The 14214-nt window shown below is 38.5% G+C and overlaps 1 protein-coding gene across 2 annotated transcripts in view; it reads right to left on the reverse strand.

Annotated features, from left to right (window-relative positions):
- The window catches only part of LOC308122520 (membrane progestin receptor alpha-B-like), a 5834-nt gene extending 213 nt beyond the window's left edge, over positions 1–5621 (reverse strand). Inside the window, exons 1-2 of one of the 2 annotated variants that reach the window (XM_080484353.1) lie at positions 5565–5621; positions 1–3618 (exon numbers count right to left, since the gene is read on the reverse strand). The exon at positions 1–3618 is cut by the window's left edge and continues 213 nt beyond it. In XM_080484353.1, the coding sequence (XP_080340479.1) occupies positions 2537–3595 (1059 nt within the window). In that variant the 5' untranslated portion in view covers positions 3596–3618; positions 5565–5621 and the 3' untranslated portion in view covers positions 1–2536. Of the gene's footprint in view, positions 3619–5388 lie in introns of both variants that reach the window. The other variant, XM_080484354.1, reaches the window with a different exon arrangement.
- Positions 5622–14214: the final 8593 nt, after the last annotated feature.

The raw sequence follows: 14214 nt of genomic DNA on the forward strand, positions 1-14214 counted from the left end.
TGCTTAGACAAGCTCTAAAACTGACCTTAATTTGAGCAGCTTGAGTATCTGGAGCATCACATTTGTGGGGTTGATTCAACACTCAAAATGGCCAGAAAAAGAACTTGCATGTGAAACTTGACGGTCTATTCTTGTTCTTAGAAATGAAGGCTATTCTATGTGAGAAATTGCCAAGAAACTGAATATTTCCTCCAACGGTGTGAACTACTCCCTTCAGAGAACAGCACAAACAGGCCCAAACCAGAGTAGAATGAGAAGTGGGAGGCCCCGCTGCACAACTGAGCAAGAAGAGAAGGACATTAGAGTCTCTAGTTTGAGAAATAGACGCCTCACAGGTCCTCAACTGGCAGCTTCATTAAATAGTACCCGCTAAACGCCAGAGTCAACATCTCCAGTGAAGAGGCCACTCCGGGATGCCGGCCTACAGGGCAGAGCGGCAAAGAAAAAGCTGAGACTGACCAATAAAAGAAAAAGATTAATATGGACAAAAGAACACAGACATTGGACGGAAGAAGATTGGAAAAGAGTGTTATGGACGGACGAATGGAAGTTTGAGGTGTTTGGATCACACAGAAGAACATCAGTGAGACGCAGGACAACTGAAAAGATGGTGGAAGAGTGTCTGACGCCGTCTGTCAAGCAAGGTGGAGGTAACGTGATGGTGTGGGGTTGCTTTGGTGCTGGTCAGGTGGGACATTTGTTCAGGGGAAAAGGATTTTGAATAAGGAAGGCTATCACTCCATTTTGCAACGTCATGCCGTCCCCTGAGGACAGCGCTTGATTGGAGCCAATTTCGTCCTCCAACAGGACAATGAGCCAAAGCACCTCCAGGGGGTGGAGAAGTATTTAGAGAAGAAGCAGGCGGCTGGTATTCTATCTGTAATGGAGTGGCCGGCGCCGTCACCACATCTAACCCCCATTGAGCTGTTGTGGGAGCAGCTTGACCGTATGGGACGCAGGAAGTGTCCATCCAGCCAGTCCAACTTGTGGGAGGAGCTTCTACAAGTGTCGAGTGAAATCCCTCCAGATTACCTCAACAAATTAACAGCTGGAATGCCAAAGGTCTGCAATGCTGGGATTACTGCAAATGGAGGATTCTTTAAAGTTTGAAGGAAAAAATTATTTCAAGTAAATATTTATTCTAACCTTGTCAATGTCTTGACTATATTTTCTATTTATTTTACAACTCGTGTGGTAAATAAAAGTGTGACTTTTCATGGAAAACACAAAATTGTCTGGGTGACCCCGAACTTTATCACGGTAGTGTAAATTAAGTTCTGCCATAATGGCATTACACTTCCACATGATTGACATATTGGCCATTAGTGACATGATGAACCTTGAACAGACATTTACTACACTTTGCTTTACTTTTTGATAGGATTCAAGATACAGGACTTTCAGCAGGACAAAACGCAGTAAATGCAGCAACACGAGCAATGAGACAAACTGAGAAACTTCAGACTTTCATCATGTATGACAGTAAATCCTTCGTTAAAACATACTTTCAGTACAATTTGTTGTGACACAAAATCAAAGAATCACAAGTTAAAATCTCAGACAAGCGGGGCGTCTTCAAAGATTTTAAACCTGCGTGAAAAGATTTTATTCAGTTTACCGAAGAACCATTTCAACGGCAGTAAAAAATATTCTAGAGCAATAACACAAAATAAAGGCTCGTCTTTTGAGGAACACAAAAACTAAGTAAAGAGAACGTTAGAAACAAACCCGACTCTCTTGTAATACCACTTTCTACCAGAAGGTGGTGTGATGAGTCTGTTCATTCATTAGTGGTTTTGTTAAGCTTTAAGCTGGAATGAGATGTAATGAAATAAAGGATTTAGTGACATTTGATGACGTTCTCTTGTTGATCTATGGCTTGATCCATACAACCTAATGTTGCTGTTATTGAATAATAAGAAGCAAAAACATCCAAAGGGCTACAGCATGATTGAAACTCAGTACTGCCACCAAATGCACAAAGTGATACTGCATGACTGGAATGACCCTTCTACATGATGACAATTCTAAACTAATGAACTAAATCTCACCAATCTCTAATTGGTAATCCTGGCGATTTCTGGTCAAATGACTGCATTTGAAGACAACATGCTGTTGTACCCAACTGACAAAGTAATTCTTACGTATCCGATATTCTATATTTAGTTAACTTTTTCAGCTTTCTGAATAAAATGACCATTAGTTTAGGAAAGTGGCAAGATTATAAAAGTGTTTATGGTTTGATAAATAATTATACGGGCTGAGTTATGAATATAAATAGCCTCTATTTAGATGCTGTCCCACCTAATATCACATAACAATACCATAAGTTAACAAACATGTATTTTATATTGAATAATTGTTAATAATCACGATTAAATTAAGGGTTAAAGGAAGCAGGAGAGTTTTAAAGCCGACAATACAAAAAGGTAATTTCAGCTTAAACTGCATCAAAACTGAGCGTTTCTGCTGCAATCAAAGCAGAGTTTAAAAGTAAAGGCACGTGGAGGCGACACCGTTCATCATGGGGTATCGATTACTTAGACTTAGCAGTTAAGTCAAGCATGCGTTTGACTTTTCTCAAAATGAAGGCCGCGATAAGCGCGCACGCCAACAACGTGGCCGCATACAGTCCTACAAACAGGGCCGGCTCGCCGGCCTGGTGCAGCCGCGAGTACAGCTCCCTGCGCGCCACATAGTCCAGGTGGGAGGCGTGGATCTGACACAGGGTGCAGCACGACAGCAAGACGTGGAATATCTGATGACTCTGTCCCAGGAAGTCGCAGCGGCCGGGGAAGTAGCGCTCCAGCACGGGGAAGGTGAAGAAGAAGGCGCAGCTGAGGAAGAACGCAACCTGGCCGAAGTGGTAGACGATGGCCGAGTCGTCGCCGGACCAGAGCGCGAGTCTCTTCACCACGGTGCTGCTGTCCCAGAGGTAGGCGACCGCCGACGGCACTACCTGGAAGACTTTGCGCACGCCGGTCGGCCGGCTGTGGCAGCGGTACTTCCCGTAGCAGCATCCGAAACACGAGAGGCAGCTGAGCAGCGTGGCGACGGGCATGAAGACTCCGCCCACGTACCCGTGCGTGCTCTCGTCCAGAGCGTAGTAGAAGTGGACCACGGCGCTGCCGTACTGATACTGGGCTACCCCGACGTAGTCCAGAAAGAAGAAGCCGTGGTGGCACAGCTCAGATTTCCCTCCCAGCAGGTGAGCGGCTGCGCTGCACGCCGAGTAGATCAGCGAAGAAACGATGAGGATGAGCAGCGGCCACGAGTGACGGTCATTGAGAAAGTCGACGGTCTCTGCAATTTGGCGCAGTTTAGCCAGAAACACCAAACAGGCCAGCAGGTGCGTCCAGACGTTGACGGTCTCGTTGTGGCGCCGGAACAGGGACAGGAAGTAGTAGCGCCAGTTTTGCTCCAGAGGTCGGTACCCGGCGAAGACGTAGCGCTCCCTGAAGTAGCGGGGAACCTCGGTATCTCTGACGGTGCCGGGCATGGAGGGCGCCGCCTCCGTCAGCATCCGCGGTACCTGCCGGATCTGCTGTAGGCTGATGAACACTCGGCCGATTCTCTCCATCACGATGGTCGCCATTAATGGTGCGGAGCCCGTCGATCCTGCAGGGGAGAGTTAAGAAATAACAACAAAGGTCACATGACAGAAATCTCCAAACGAATCAGGTCAACGGGGGTTTGGTCATATGTCTTGGAAGACGTTTCGATCAGGTAAAGGTACTTTGAAAATCCCTTTATTTATTCCGTTATTGCAAACTTCTTAATATGGACAGGATTTTCAAAAGTCTGAATGTGTGCGACTTCCTCTTTGGACAAAGCGTAGGAAAAGCTGACTATCTGAGTAATGTTACCATATTTTCTATATCACCACAACGGAACGACCCACAAGTAACCATGGCAACATTCACAGCAATGAAAACAATATTTAGATTTTAAAGGGACAGTTTTAATTCATGATCCAGTTTCCATACCACAACAAAACTATAGAGCAGAGAGCAATGGTTGCTCGCACGTCTCTGGGGCAGGTACTATCGATGCACTGAGGCTGGTGTCAAATTACCAGGGCTTAGTCCTGCACATTGACAATATCAATATTGTTGGAAGATATGCTGGATGTCATGTTTTCTTTAAACTTTGAGTTGAAATTGTAACAGAAAATAAACAGATTTAAGCATAATGATCTACTGAAAATACAACCTTCAAAACCCCATCCTGCTCTTACATTCCTGATTTGTATTGATTGGGAATATATATATAAAAAGGTTTTTATTAGCAGTGCTGTGGAGTACAATGTTCTGATCATCAGTTAACGACGTAACTTGGTACGTTTGTCGTGCATGAAGTTCCTGCTGTTTGGAGACAATCGTCACAAGCATGACCAATACACATATTGACAATGTGTTATCAGTAGTGACTCCCTGGTTAAAAGGGACAGAGAAGATAACGCATGAGCTATGATCTAAATGTACTTTACCGGATAACTACCTACTTAAATAAGTAAATTTTGTTACTTTTGAAATAAACAATAGGATTAAACCATTGTTTAATCCTATTGATCACTCAATAAAAATCTAATTAAAAGTCCATTTAACCTTTATTGGATTAAAACGGTAAAACGTCCATATATAAAACCTACACATTTGCTTTTTTCTATATTTTCAATTATTTTTTAAGTTTTGAAATCATGAAAAAACAAAAACAGTATTTAGAATTTTCTTAATTGTCATAAGATCTTACGTAGTTCTTTTCTTTTCCACCAGACAATGCAATACATTTTTAAAGTTCTTTAAAATATCTAGATGAAAGTTTGTCGAGAAAAAAAATAAGGATATTTAAATAACTTTTTTTTTTAGAAAAACAACAGAGTTTAAAATGTTTATGTCTGTGGTGTCCTATTCCTCCACTATATTTATTATAGAATTATAAATTCACCTGCAATTTGAATTTAGTTTAATCTGAGCTGTTTTTATAAAACACTTCATCAACTTTTAACTGTTTTAGTTTCATGTTAAGAACTTGTATCACTGTGTGTGTGTGTGTGTGTGTGTGTGTGTGTGTGTGTGTGTGTGTGTGTGTGTGTGTGTGTGTGTGTGTGTGTGTGTGTGTGTGTGTGTGTGTGTGTGCGCGTGTGTGTGTGATACCTGCACTTTGAATTGCATTATATTGCCTGAAAGTTGCTCTACTAACATAAAAAAAACAACTGTACTATCCTATAGCGACCATGAGAGTAATCCCATTACTTGTGAAGAAGTGAAGGTAACTAAAGAGTGCATTCAGTACAAACTGTGACTTTTACAGGATTTATGACCTTTCGAAAGTGAAGTTCAGACGTCACGTTGAGCTGATGTGAATGTCAGAGTGTGTCACTCTCACCTGCAGTCAGAAAAGCCCTTCAGGTTTAGTTTTTATTCTTTGTAAGTTACCAACGAGGTTTTCAGGCAGAACAGTAACAAAAGAGGACAGTTTGTCAGTGTATCCCCGGAGGAACGTCACAAGAACAAATCACACTTTCTCCTTGGTTCCTTCACAGACTTTCTCTTTGCACCCACCTTGAGCAGAGCTGCGGAGTCCCTCAGGATCTTCCTCTTCCTCTCCTGCCCTCTGAAGACAACCGGCACACTTCTGCGTTACTTCAACTTATCCGTCAAGTTACCAAGTTCTCACAGCAGCAGACCGGAAGTCTCCATCAGAAGAAAAGCATCTGTGACGACTGAAAAGCTTTGTCACAAACGCAATCATACACGGTATTATTATTATTATTATTATTATTATTATTATTATTATTATTATTATTATTATTATTATTATTATTATTATTATTATTATTGCTCTGGTCTTTTATTTTTAAAAAGTGTTTGAGTGTATTATTATTATTATTATTATTATTATTATTATTATTATTATTATTATTATTATTATTATTATTATTATTATTGCTCTGGTCTTTTATTTTTAAAAAAAGTGTTTGAGTGGATTATTATTATTATTATTATTATTATTATTGCTCTGGTCTTTTATTTTAAATAAAAGTGTTTGAGTGAATTATATTTATATGAAAGTTTTGATTTGGCAGATTACAATGGAAATCATTTTTATTTTGTCAATGAGTTGTAGCTTCTCATACTTATTTAATTGAATGGATGAATGAATGAATGAATGAATGAATGAATGAATGAATGAGAACATGAAATGAAGAAATAGCACATTCATAACTACCAAACTGAATCAAGGAACAAAGGTATGAACACTGGCCATTTAACTCCGTCACCTAACAACTACAACCTCATTTGTTTCCGAGAGACTTAATCCAGATAAACAGAGCAAATATTCAGCAGTACCTGAACAACCTGTCTCATGTGTGATCATGATGCGGCTCAAAGTTTTCAGCATCTGAAGATAATAGTTTAGTGTCTAAACGTGTTTACAGCAGGCACAACACTGCTGGTTAAGAAATGATGAAAATCTCTTATGTGAGACTCGTTTTGGAAAAAACCAACATGTTTCTGGTCTGTTTCGGTCCATCTATGTACTTCTGTGACTTATTAGTACTTTAAATCAACTGTGCTTCACAAAAGTGGCACTTTATCTGCTTATTTTAGGCTTTGTTTATGTATTTATAGATTTATATTTTGTACTCGTATACTTCTTATCTTATATATTCCTATATGGTATGATTTATATAATTTTCTTTTTGTATAGTGCAATATTTTCTTAAAACTATGATAATTTGAAATTGTGGACACGTGAATGAAAACTGTGCACATATACACATACAAATATATTTCCACAGTCAAGTGTAAGCTGTTGTTGCACGTTTTATTTATCTAGTACTTATTCAAATGTTAATTTAACAACATGAGCTGGTTGAGAAACACTTGATGTGTATATTTCTTTTTAATTAAGGACCAATGATCACATGATGAGAAGTCTCTCAATATCTGATCAACACTCTTATTTTTATATACTAAAGAGTGATAATTCTAACATGTAATACATTGAATAAAACTTAAAGCAGAATTTAAAAACCGAGTTTAAAACAGGAATTCCATGATACATTTTCCTTCTTTGTTTTTTTTGCTTTAGGACAGAGGATAAGGGGCAATGACGCCAAATACATTAAATTGACAAACTTTATTGACGTTTTATTTTGAAATCTGCTACAGGAAGTATGAATATAGTCACCCTTTCTGAATCTTTTGACACTGGGTGGATCAGGAGTGAGGTGGGGGTTTTGTTTTTTTTAAACAAAAACAAATCTAAAACACAAGCAAAAACATGTCAATTTAAATTGTTATTAAAGAAAAACTGTTTTCCTCTTAAAAAAATAAAATAAATACTGTTCGTCATTAAACACATTTCAGGCCAGATTTGTGATGTTTTTCTAAAGTCCTATTTAACTGATTTTCGGTTTAAAGTCTGTCAATTGAAATTAAAAGCTGTTAAAGGTGTTAATTTCCAGCGCGAGTCAGATCCAGGCCAGGATACCGGGTCTGTGTGGGTGTGGTGGGCTGCTGGAACATTCCTTGACAGTGACTATCTGCTCAGGAGAGTCTCTCTCTCTCTCTCTCTCTCTCTCTCTCTCTCTCTCTCTCTCTCTCTCTCTCTCTCTCTCTCTCTCTCTCCATAGTTTACACAGGCCTGACGTTCAGTTCATCACAGCAGCTCGGACCACCCTAAACACCAGAGGAGATGAGAAATGGTAACAACTTCTCACTCCATTAAAAAAAAAAAAGAAAAGATCTGAGCTTTTAGGTTTATAGACAGAAGAGAGTTACACTTGTTTGGACCGGAAACAGAGAAACGGGAGTTTTGTCTCGTGTTGGAGACAGTTTTTGGTGAACAAAGGAGAGCAGATCAACATAGTGTTTTTTATATATATATATATATATATATATATATATATATATATATATATATATATATATATATATATATAAAATGTAAAATGTGTCCAAAACAGGCTCTTAAAAACGTCCAAATCCTGCTGTAAGCCGTGATGTCTGTTTCATCGTTTGAATCCCGGCCAGCGGGATTTAATCCCTGGCTTTTCTTTTTGTTTGTCTTTGCCTGAGCCTGAATGTAAACTATGCAGTTTGCTCAGATTTGCAGTGTTGCTCAAGAAGCAGGCGTCTCTTCCGGCGCAGGTTTTACGGCCGCGCCGGAGGAGGCGAGGGACTTTGGCTGCACCGCGTCACAACAGTTTTTCTGGTCACTTCAAGTATTTTGAACCTGGACTCGTCATGACAGTCCAGTCATGATCTCCTGAGGATGAACCTGGACCAATCAGGTCTCCCCAGCAGTGTTGCCACAGTTGCATTTAGATAAAGTAATGTGATTACTAGTTACACCTTTAGAAATTGTGTTGTTTTTGTTTACGATGATGATGTTTGTCGGTTCCTATTATCTTATGGTACCGGTGTCCCTCAGGGCACAGAACTCTCTCCCCTCTTGTCCCCCCCCCCCCCCCCCCCCCCCCCAGGCCGCCACCGCCTCCACAAAGTTCTCCAATCTTTATCTTCCTCTCAAATATTTACACACTTCCTCTTGCTCACACACACACGTCGTGTGTTTCAGCAGAGTGTTGAGATTCAGTAACGGGGAGTTTTTCCTCTGTACCTCATCGACTCCGACGTTCCTGTTTGTTTATGTTCCCGAAACACCAAAATGATTGTCATCAAGTCCTGCAACCGTCACATTGTACAGTACCTGGTACTTTACTCTGAGTATTCACCGCTGTATTTGCTCTGGAATCCCCTTCAGGAATGTTTCTTCATGGTGTTTGTTTCTTTGAACTCATTTTAAGTCTTCTTTATGGGTATTGTGTGTCCTCTGTCGTCTTGCGTCTTGCGTCTCCTTTTGTCGTTTCATGTCTCTTCTGGTTGTTTTGCGTCGTTTTGAGGTTGTTTCATGCCTTTTGTTGTTGTTTTGGGTCTTTTGTCGTTCTTTTAAATCTCTTCTTAGTTGTTTTGTTTCGGTTTTGAAGTTGTTTTGCGTGACTTTGTCGTGGTCCTGTGTCGTGGTTCTGTGTCGTTTATCATTTCCTGTTGTCTTTTGTTTTGTCGTTTAACATCTTTCAGAAGGTTTTATTGCAGGTTTTTTTTTTTTTTGCTTGTTTTGTTTAGTTGTGGAGTGGTTTTTCAGATTTTTAATGTAATTGTATTTCTGTTTGTAGATGTAATTTTTGGAAATCTGGCAATCCGTTCAAGTTTTGTTTTTTTTCCTCTCGTTTCTCTTTGGGTTATTTTGCATCATTTAGTATTTTTCTTCTCTTTTACTGTCATTTCTGTCACTTTAGAGTCATTTTGTACATCCGGGCATTACTTTTTAACTGTTTAAGAAACTCTCATCTCTCTATCTATTATCAGTTTGATACTTTTTGTTTTATCTCTTTGTGGTAATTCTGCATCTACTTGCAGTTATTGTTTGTATTTCTATGTAGAATCGAGTTCAGTTATAATTGTTTTGTGTCGCCATTAAGATTTTTTTTTGTTTTTTGTATCTCTTGTCTAGAAATTTAACATCTCTTCAACCACAATGGACGGATGTTTTTCTACTATCAACTCTGTTCCTGTTTTGCACATATTTGGGATCATTTTGCATCCCTTTGTATTTATTCGGCGACTAGTTTTCATTTAATGATCAATAATAATAATTCAATTTGTCTGGCATCTTTGTGAATTTTTTATGTTTTTGGTCATTTTGTAGATATTTGTTCCTTTTTAAATCTCCAAAGACAGTTTCTGCTTTATCAACTATGCAGAAGACACTTGTGTATTGTTTTAAAAAGCTCCTTTCTGCAGTTGAACAATGTGAAAATTCCAGCAACGGCAGAAATAGACGCAAAAGACAGAACATTTTGATGTTATTGTTTGATTAAATGAAGATAAAACCCAAACCATTCCTCCTTGAATTCGGCCTTGAGGCCGGAATTGAATTTATCTCCAACCTGTTTCAGTCAGTTGACATTCTTTATTGTAATTTACCCAGAACGTAACGTTCCTCCCTGAAGTTATCCTGCAGTACGTCCACATAGGGGCAGTGTTTCTTTACACAAAAGCTGGTGGACTCATAACCAGAACTGATGAACGCCTTTGTTTTCTTCCTCAAGGACACTTCTAGATATTAATGGTGTATTAGCTGTATATCTAGACATTTTAGCTGAATATGCAGCCAAACAAGCGCACAGAAAACACAATTTCTCACGTTCTATAAATAAACTTGCAGTGCCACTTGGTGAAAACAACAGGTTGTGTTGAGTCCCTGGATTGTTCTTACGTCAGTAAGAAAAAAAAGTTTAAGATAAGATGTCGAAGTCCCATTTATACGACAACGTTGTCAAGTGAAAACTGAAAAGGTTTGGACAAACACAATAGTGGTCTGCAGAGTGTCACGACTCCCAGGTCATATTCTCCAGGGATGTGGTAGTTTTATTGTTTTATAGTTGAAAGTCACCGCAAAAACAATCCAACTTATAGTCTGTCCATACGGAAGTCGGTGTTCTCCCGTTGGTAATGTTTATTGGCATTCTAACTATATCGTTTTTCAAAACATTGCTGTCCAAAAGCAAAATTTTGAACAGAAATGATGCGTTTTTCCTGAAAAGCTCCTAAAAGTTTCACTGGTACTACCTAGGTGTTATGAAAAGAGCGATTCGGATCATAAAAATGAACTGGATACCGGGAAATCCACCAAATCAACGTTTCATACAATCATCCACATTAAAATTTCTGGATATTATATATTTAAAAACATTAGAAATTATGTGAATCAAAAATATTTTTTTCAAAGAAAGGCAATTTATAATTCAAGAGGGGGTGTGTGTCAATGTTTGAAACCTGTAAAGTAAGAACAAATGTTAAATATGGACGTGTGTCGGTATCGAGAGTGAGCTTATGGACCGGATGAACTGAAAAGGTGTAAATCTTTGTGTTTTCAAAAAGGGTTTAAGATGTATTATAATTAAAGGTTACGCTGTGGATTGTTCATTTGATATCAACTTACTATTTAAAAAAGTGATTCCTAACCTAAATGGTCATTTAGTTTCGTATTTGATTATTGATCTTTCTTTGTGATCCCTTGAGGCTCCGGGATCGGCAAAATAAGCCACAAGCTTCAGCCCATTCCTTTTTTTTTTTTAATATTGTTCTTGTTTTCTGCTTTTTATAAATGCAACTAACTAACTAACTAACTAACTAACTGACTGACTAACAAAGTCTTACATATTATAGTTAATTAAAACATTGAGCAATGTAGTTGTAGAAAGTGTGAAATGATGGAGAGAATGACATTAAAATGCGGCACCATCTAACGTGAGGACTTCTACTGAATAGTGCAGGTTTTTATTTGTAAACTTGTGTTTTACATTTCTACTTATGGAGCAGGAAAGTTTGAGGGTTTTACAGGGTGAAGAGGAGAGAGGAGGTTAAATGAACCTTGTTGGAGTATCTAACCCATTGATCGTCTATCTGACTGAACTCCTTCTGCATCTATCTTTGGGACAACCTACGGCCTCTGAAGTACCAGCAGCCTCTCTGTGCTGGGTATCGATTACCACGGCTCCCGGGCTGAAGTTTTCCAAATGGGCATTATGAAATATGTACTTTTCTCCACAAAGCAGATTAAAACCCCACGTTTGAAATACCTGCTTTTAAAGTTTGTCCCCCGACCGTCCTGAAAATCCCCCCATGAATGGATTTGTTTTGTTTACATTTCTGTCAAAGCACTAAAAAACAACAGTTTGCAGATTAATGTTATAATTCAATGTTTGAAAACAAAAACAATACATATGGTCACCAAGCTAGCAAGCTTAAAATATATCCTTGGGGTACAAAGTATATGGAATGAATAATATAGGCTAAATATAGTCTTTAACCAAATAGAATATAGTTTATGTACACTGTTAAAATAAATAAAAGAAAAATACATTGTGAAAAGAAAAGAAAAATAAATATAAAACATAAAATGCAAAGATACATAAAAGTAGAAATATAAATATAAATTTTAAATAACATAAATGTAAAAAATAAAAATAAAACTTATCAAAATTCAAACTAAATATAAATATAAAAATGCAAATAACCAAAACTAAATATAAATATTAATATAAATTCAATCTAATGAAAAAAATAAAAATAAAAATTGCCTCCCATTGTTGCTGCTCTGTCATGAAAATGAAATACGATCTACTGAGAAGCATGAAAAAAAATCCTATTGTTTCTGGTTAATTGATCTGTCCTTAAACTTGAGGAGAGCGATACACTGACGGATCTCACAGGCAGAGAAACGGAGTTACTTACAACAAGGAGTCAGAATATGACTAATTATCAGGTTGTTGTTTCCCCATGGTTAAGAAAGTAAATCTATAATAATAATAATTGAATTATACAAGAATTGCTTGTGTATAAAATGATGTGCGGTTAATTCAGGCCCCGAAATACCCTGTGAAAAAATTCTACTTTTTACCTCCTTATCCTTTATGCCGCGTTCCGATCATCCTACACTCCGGAAAATGCTTCTAAAACCGTCAAATCGGACCTTCATTTCACTTCCTGGCCGTCCAGGGAACCAGAACGGCGAGCCAATGGACACTTGACATTTTCCTTCCTCCGAACCTTTGACTGAGGAGGAGGCCGAGTCGTCCTGTTTCGGTCCCCAAAGCGCCACATCTTCCGGCCTAATTGGGCCGGATGGCTCAGCTCGGTATCGAGGTGGCATTTTGCTGGAGTCCAAGTCCCTTCGTTTATCAACGTCCCCTTGCTTTTGCTGAGTAGTTTGTTTTTGCCCTTCGCACAATTCATCAGCTGCCAGCAGTAATGGGACCCTGTATGGAGCTCACGGGGCCCGGCGGGTCCCCCGGGTGGCTCTTTGTTTTCATTTCCACCTCAGATCACTTCTTCAGGAGCGGGGAGCCCGGCACCTCTGCTGGAGGATTTCTATTACAGGCTCTTTTTTTGCTATAAAGTGGGAAGAAGTCCCATTAAAGAGCTCCTGGGAGGACGACATTTACAAGAGAAGGTTTTTCTGCAAATCTTTCCAAAAGTTGGGTGACTGCAGAGGCCGACTGCGGTTTTCAATCGCACACATATATTAAATATTCAAATTCATTGAAGGGAAATATGGTGCAAACTTAATAATAAATCAAAGTAACCGGTATGCTCGAGAGGTAAACACTGTAGACGTCACGTTTAATTAAACTTCAGCCTTTATTAACAGACACAAGCATGAAATATACTCAATTTCTGAAATGTAGTTTCAAAATTTGCTGAACTCCTCATCTCATAAAACATGATTCGAAACCTGATTTTAGCTCGGCTCATTTCGCCGTCCACTTTAAAGATTTTTATTTGACCGAATTTCATCCTTTTCTTTTTTGCATTTAAGCCTTTTTTTTTTTTTTTTTTAACCCAAGAACGTTTTCAAGTGAAAACGCATTGATTTTTTAATTTTCGTTTCAGAGAAGTTTCACGTTTACGCGGCAACGTTTTGAAACTGATGACTGTTTACACAGAAATGCTGAAAACTATGTAGTTTCCATGTCGGGCCACTAGTAGGTGCTGTTGGTTGTTTTTGTAATGAAACTACAGACACATGCACGCAGAGAACGAAATGCATTTTCAGAGGCTCCAAGCACCGTTGTCATGGAAACACATCCCCAAAATGCAACGCGTTTTTTCAGCTTTCACAAAACGTTGTCGTGTCACTGGTCCAATATTCGACTGTATTTATTCTGTCCTCTTCTCCTCTGCCTATAAATAAATGATGAGGGTTCTCTCCTTCTGTTAGGGAGTCAACGCTTCCTCCCAAATTGAATTATGAAATGATGAATGGGAACTGAGCTTAACGTCATCATCCAACGCTCTTTGCATGAAAATAATTCATGTATTTTCTCATTTCCACCTTAAAATGTGATTAGTTTTCCATTACTTTAAGAATAATTGCAAAGGATGTTTAAATGTGATAAAAAATAACCTTATTATTTCCAATAAATTATCTTGTGCTCCTATTTTTGAGAAGCAAAGCGTCCAAAACTGGCAAGAAAACCCAAAATATGCATGTATTCATGTACATGAATAAATTGCAATTATCGTATTTTAAGCATTATTTTAAAGGCGACTTCAATCATGTGATGACAATTTTTGCTCTTCAAAATGCAACGACAATAAAGTCCGTAGGGATTTCTTACCTCATAAGGATCAACCA

This window comes from Lipophrys pholis, assembly GCF_963383615.2.
Source record: "Lipophrys pholis genome assembly, chromosome: 17".
Classification (NCBI taxonomy): Eukaryota; Metazoa; Chordata; class Actinopteri; order Blenniiformes; family Blenniidae; genus Lipophrys; species Lipophrys pholis.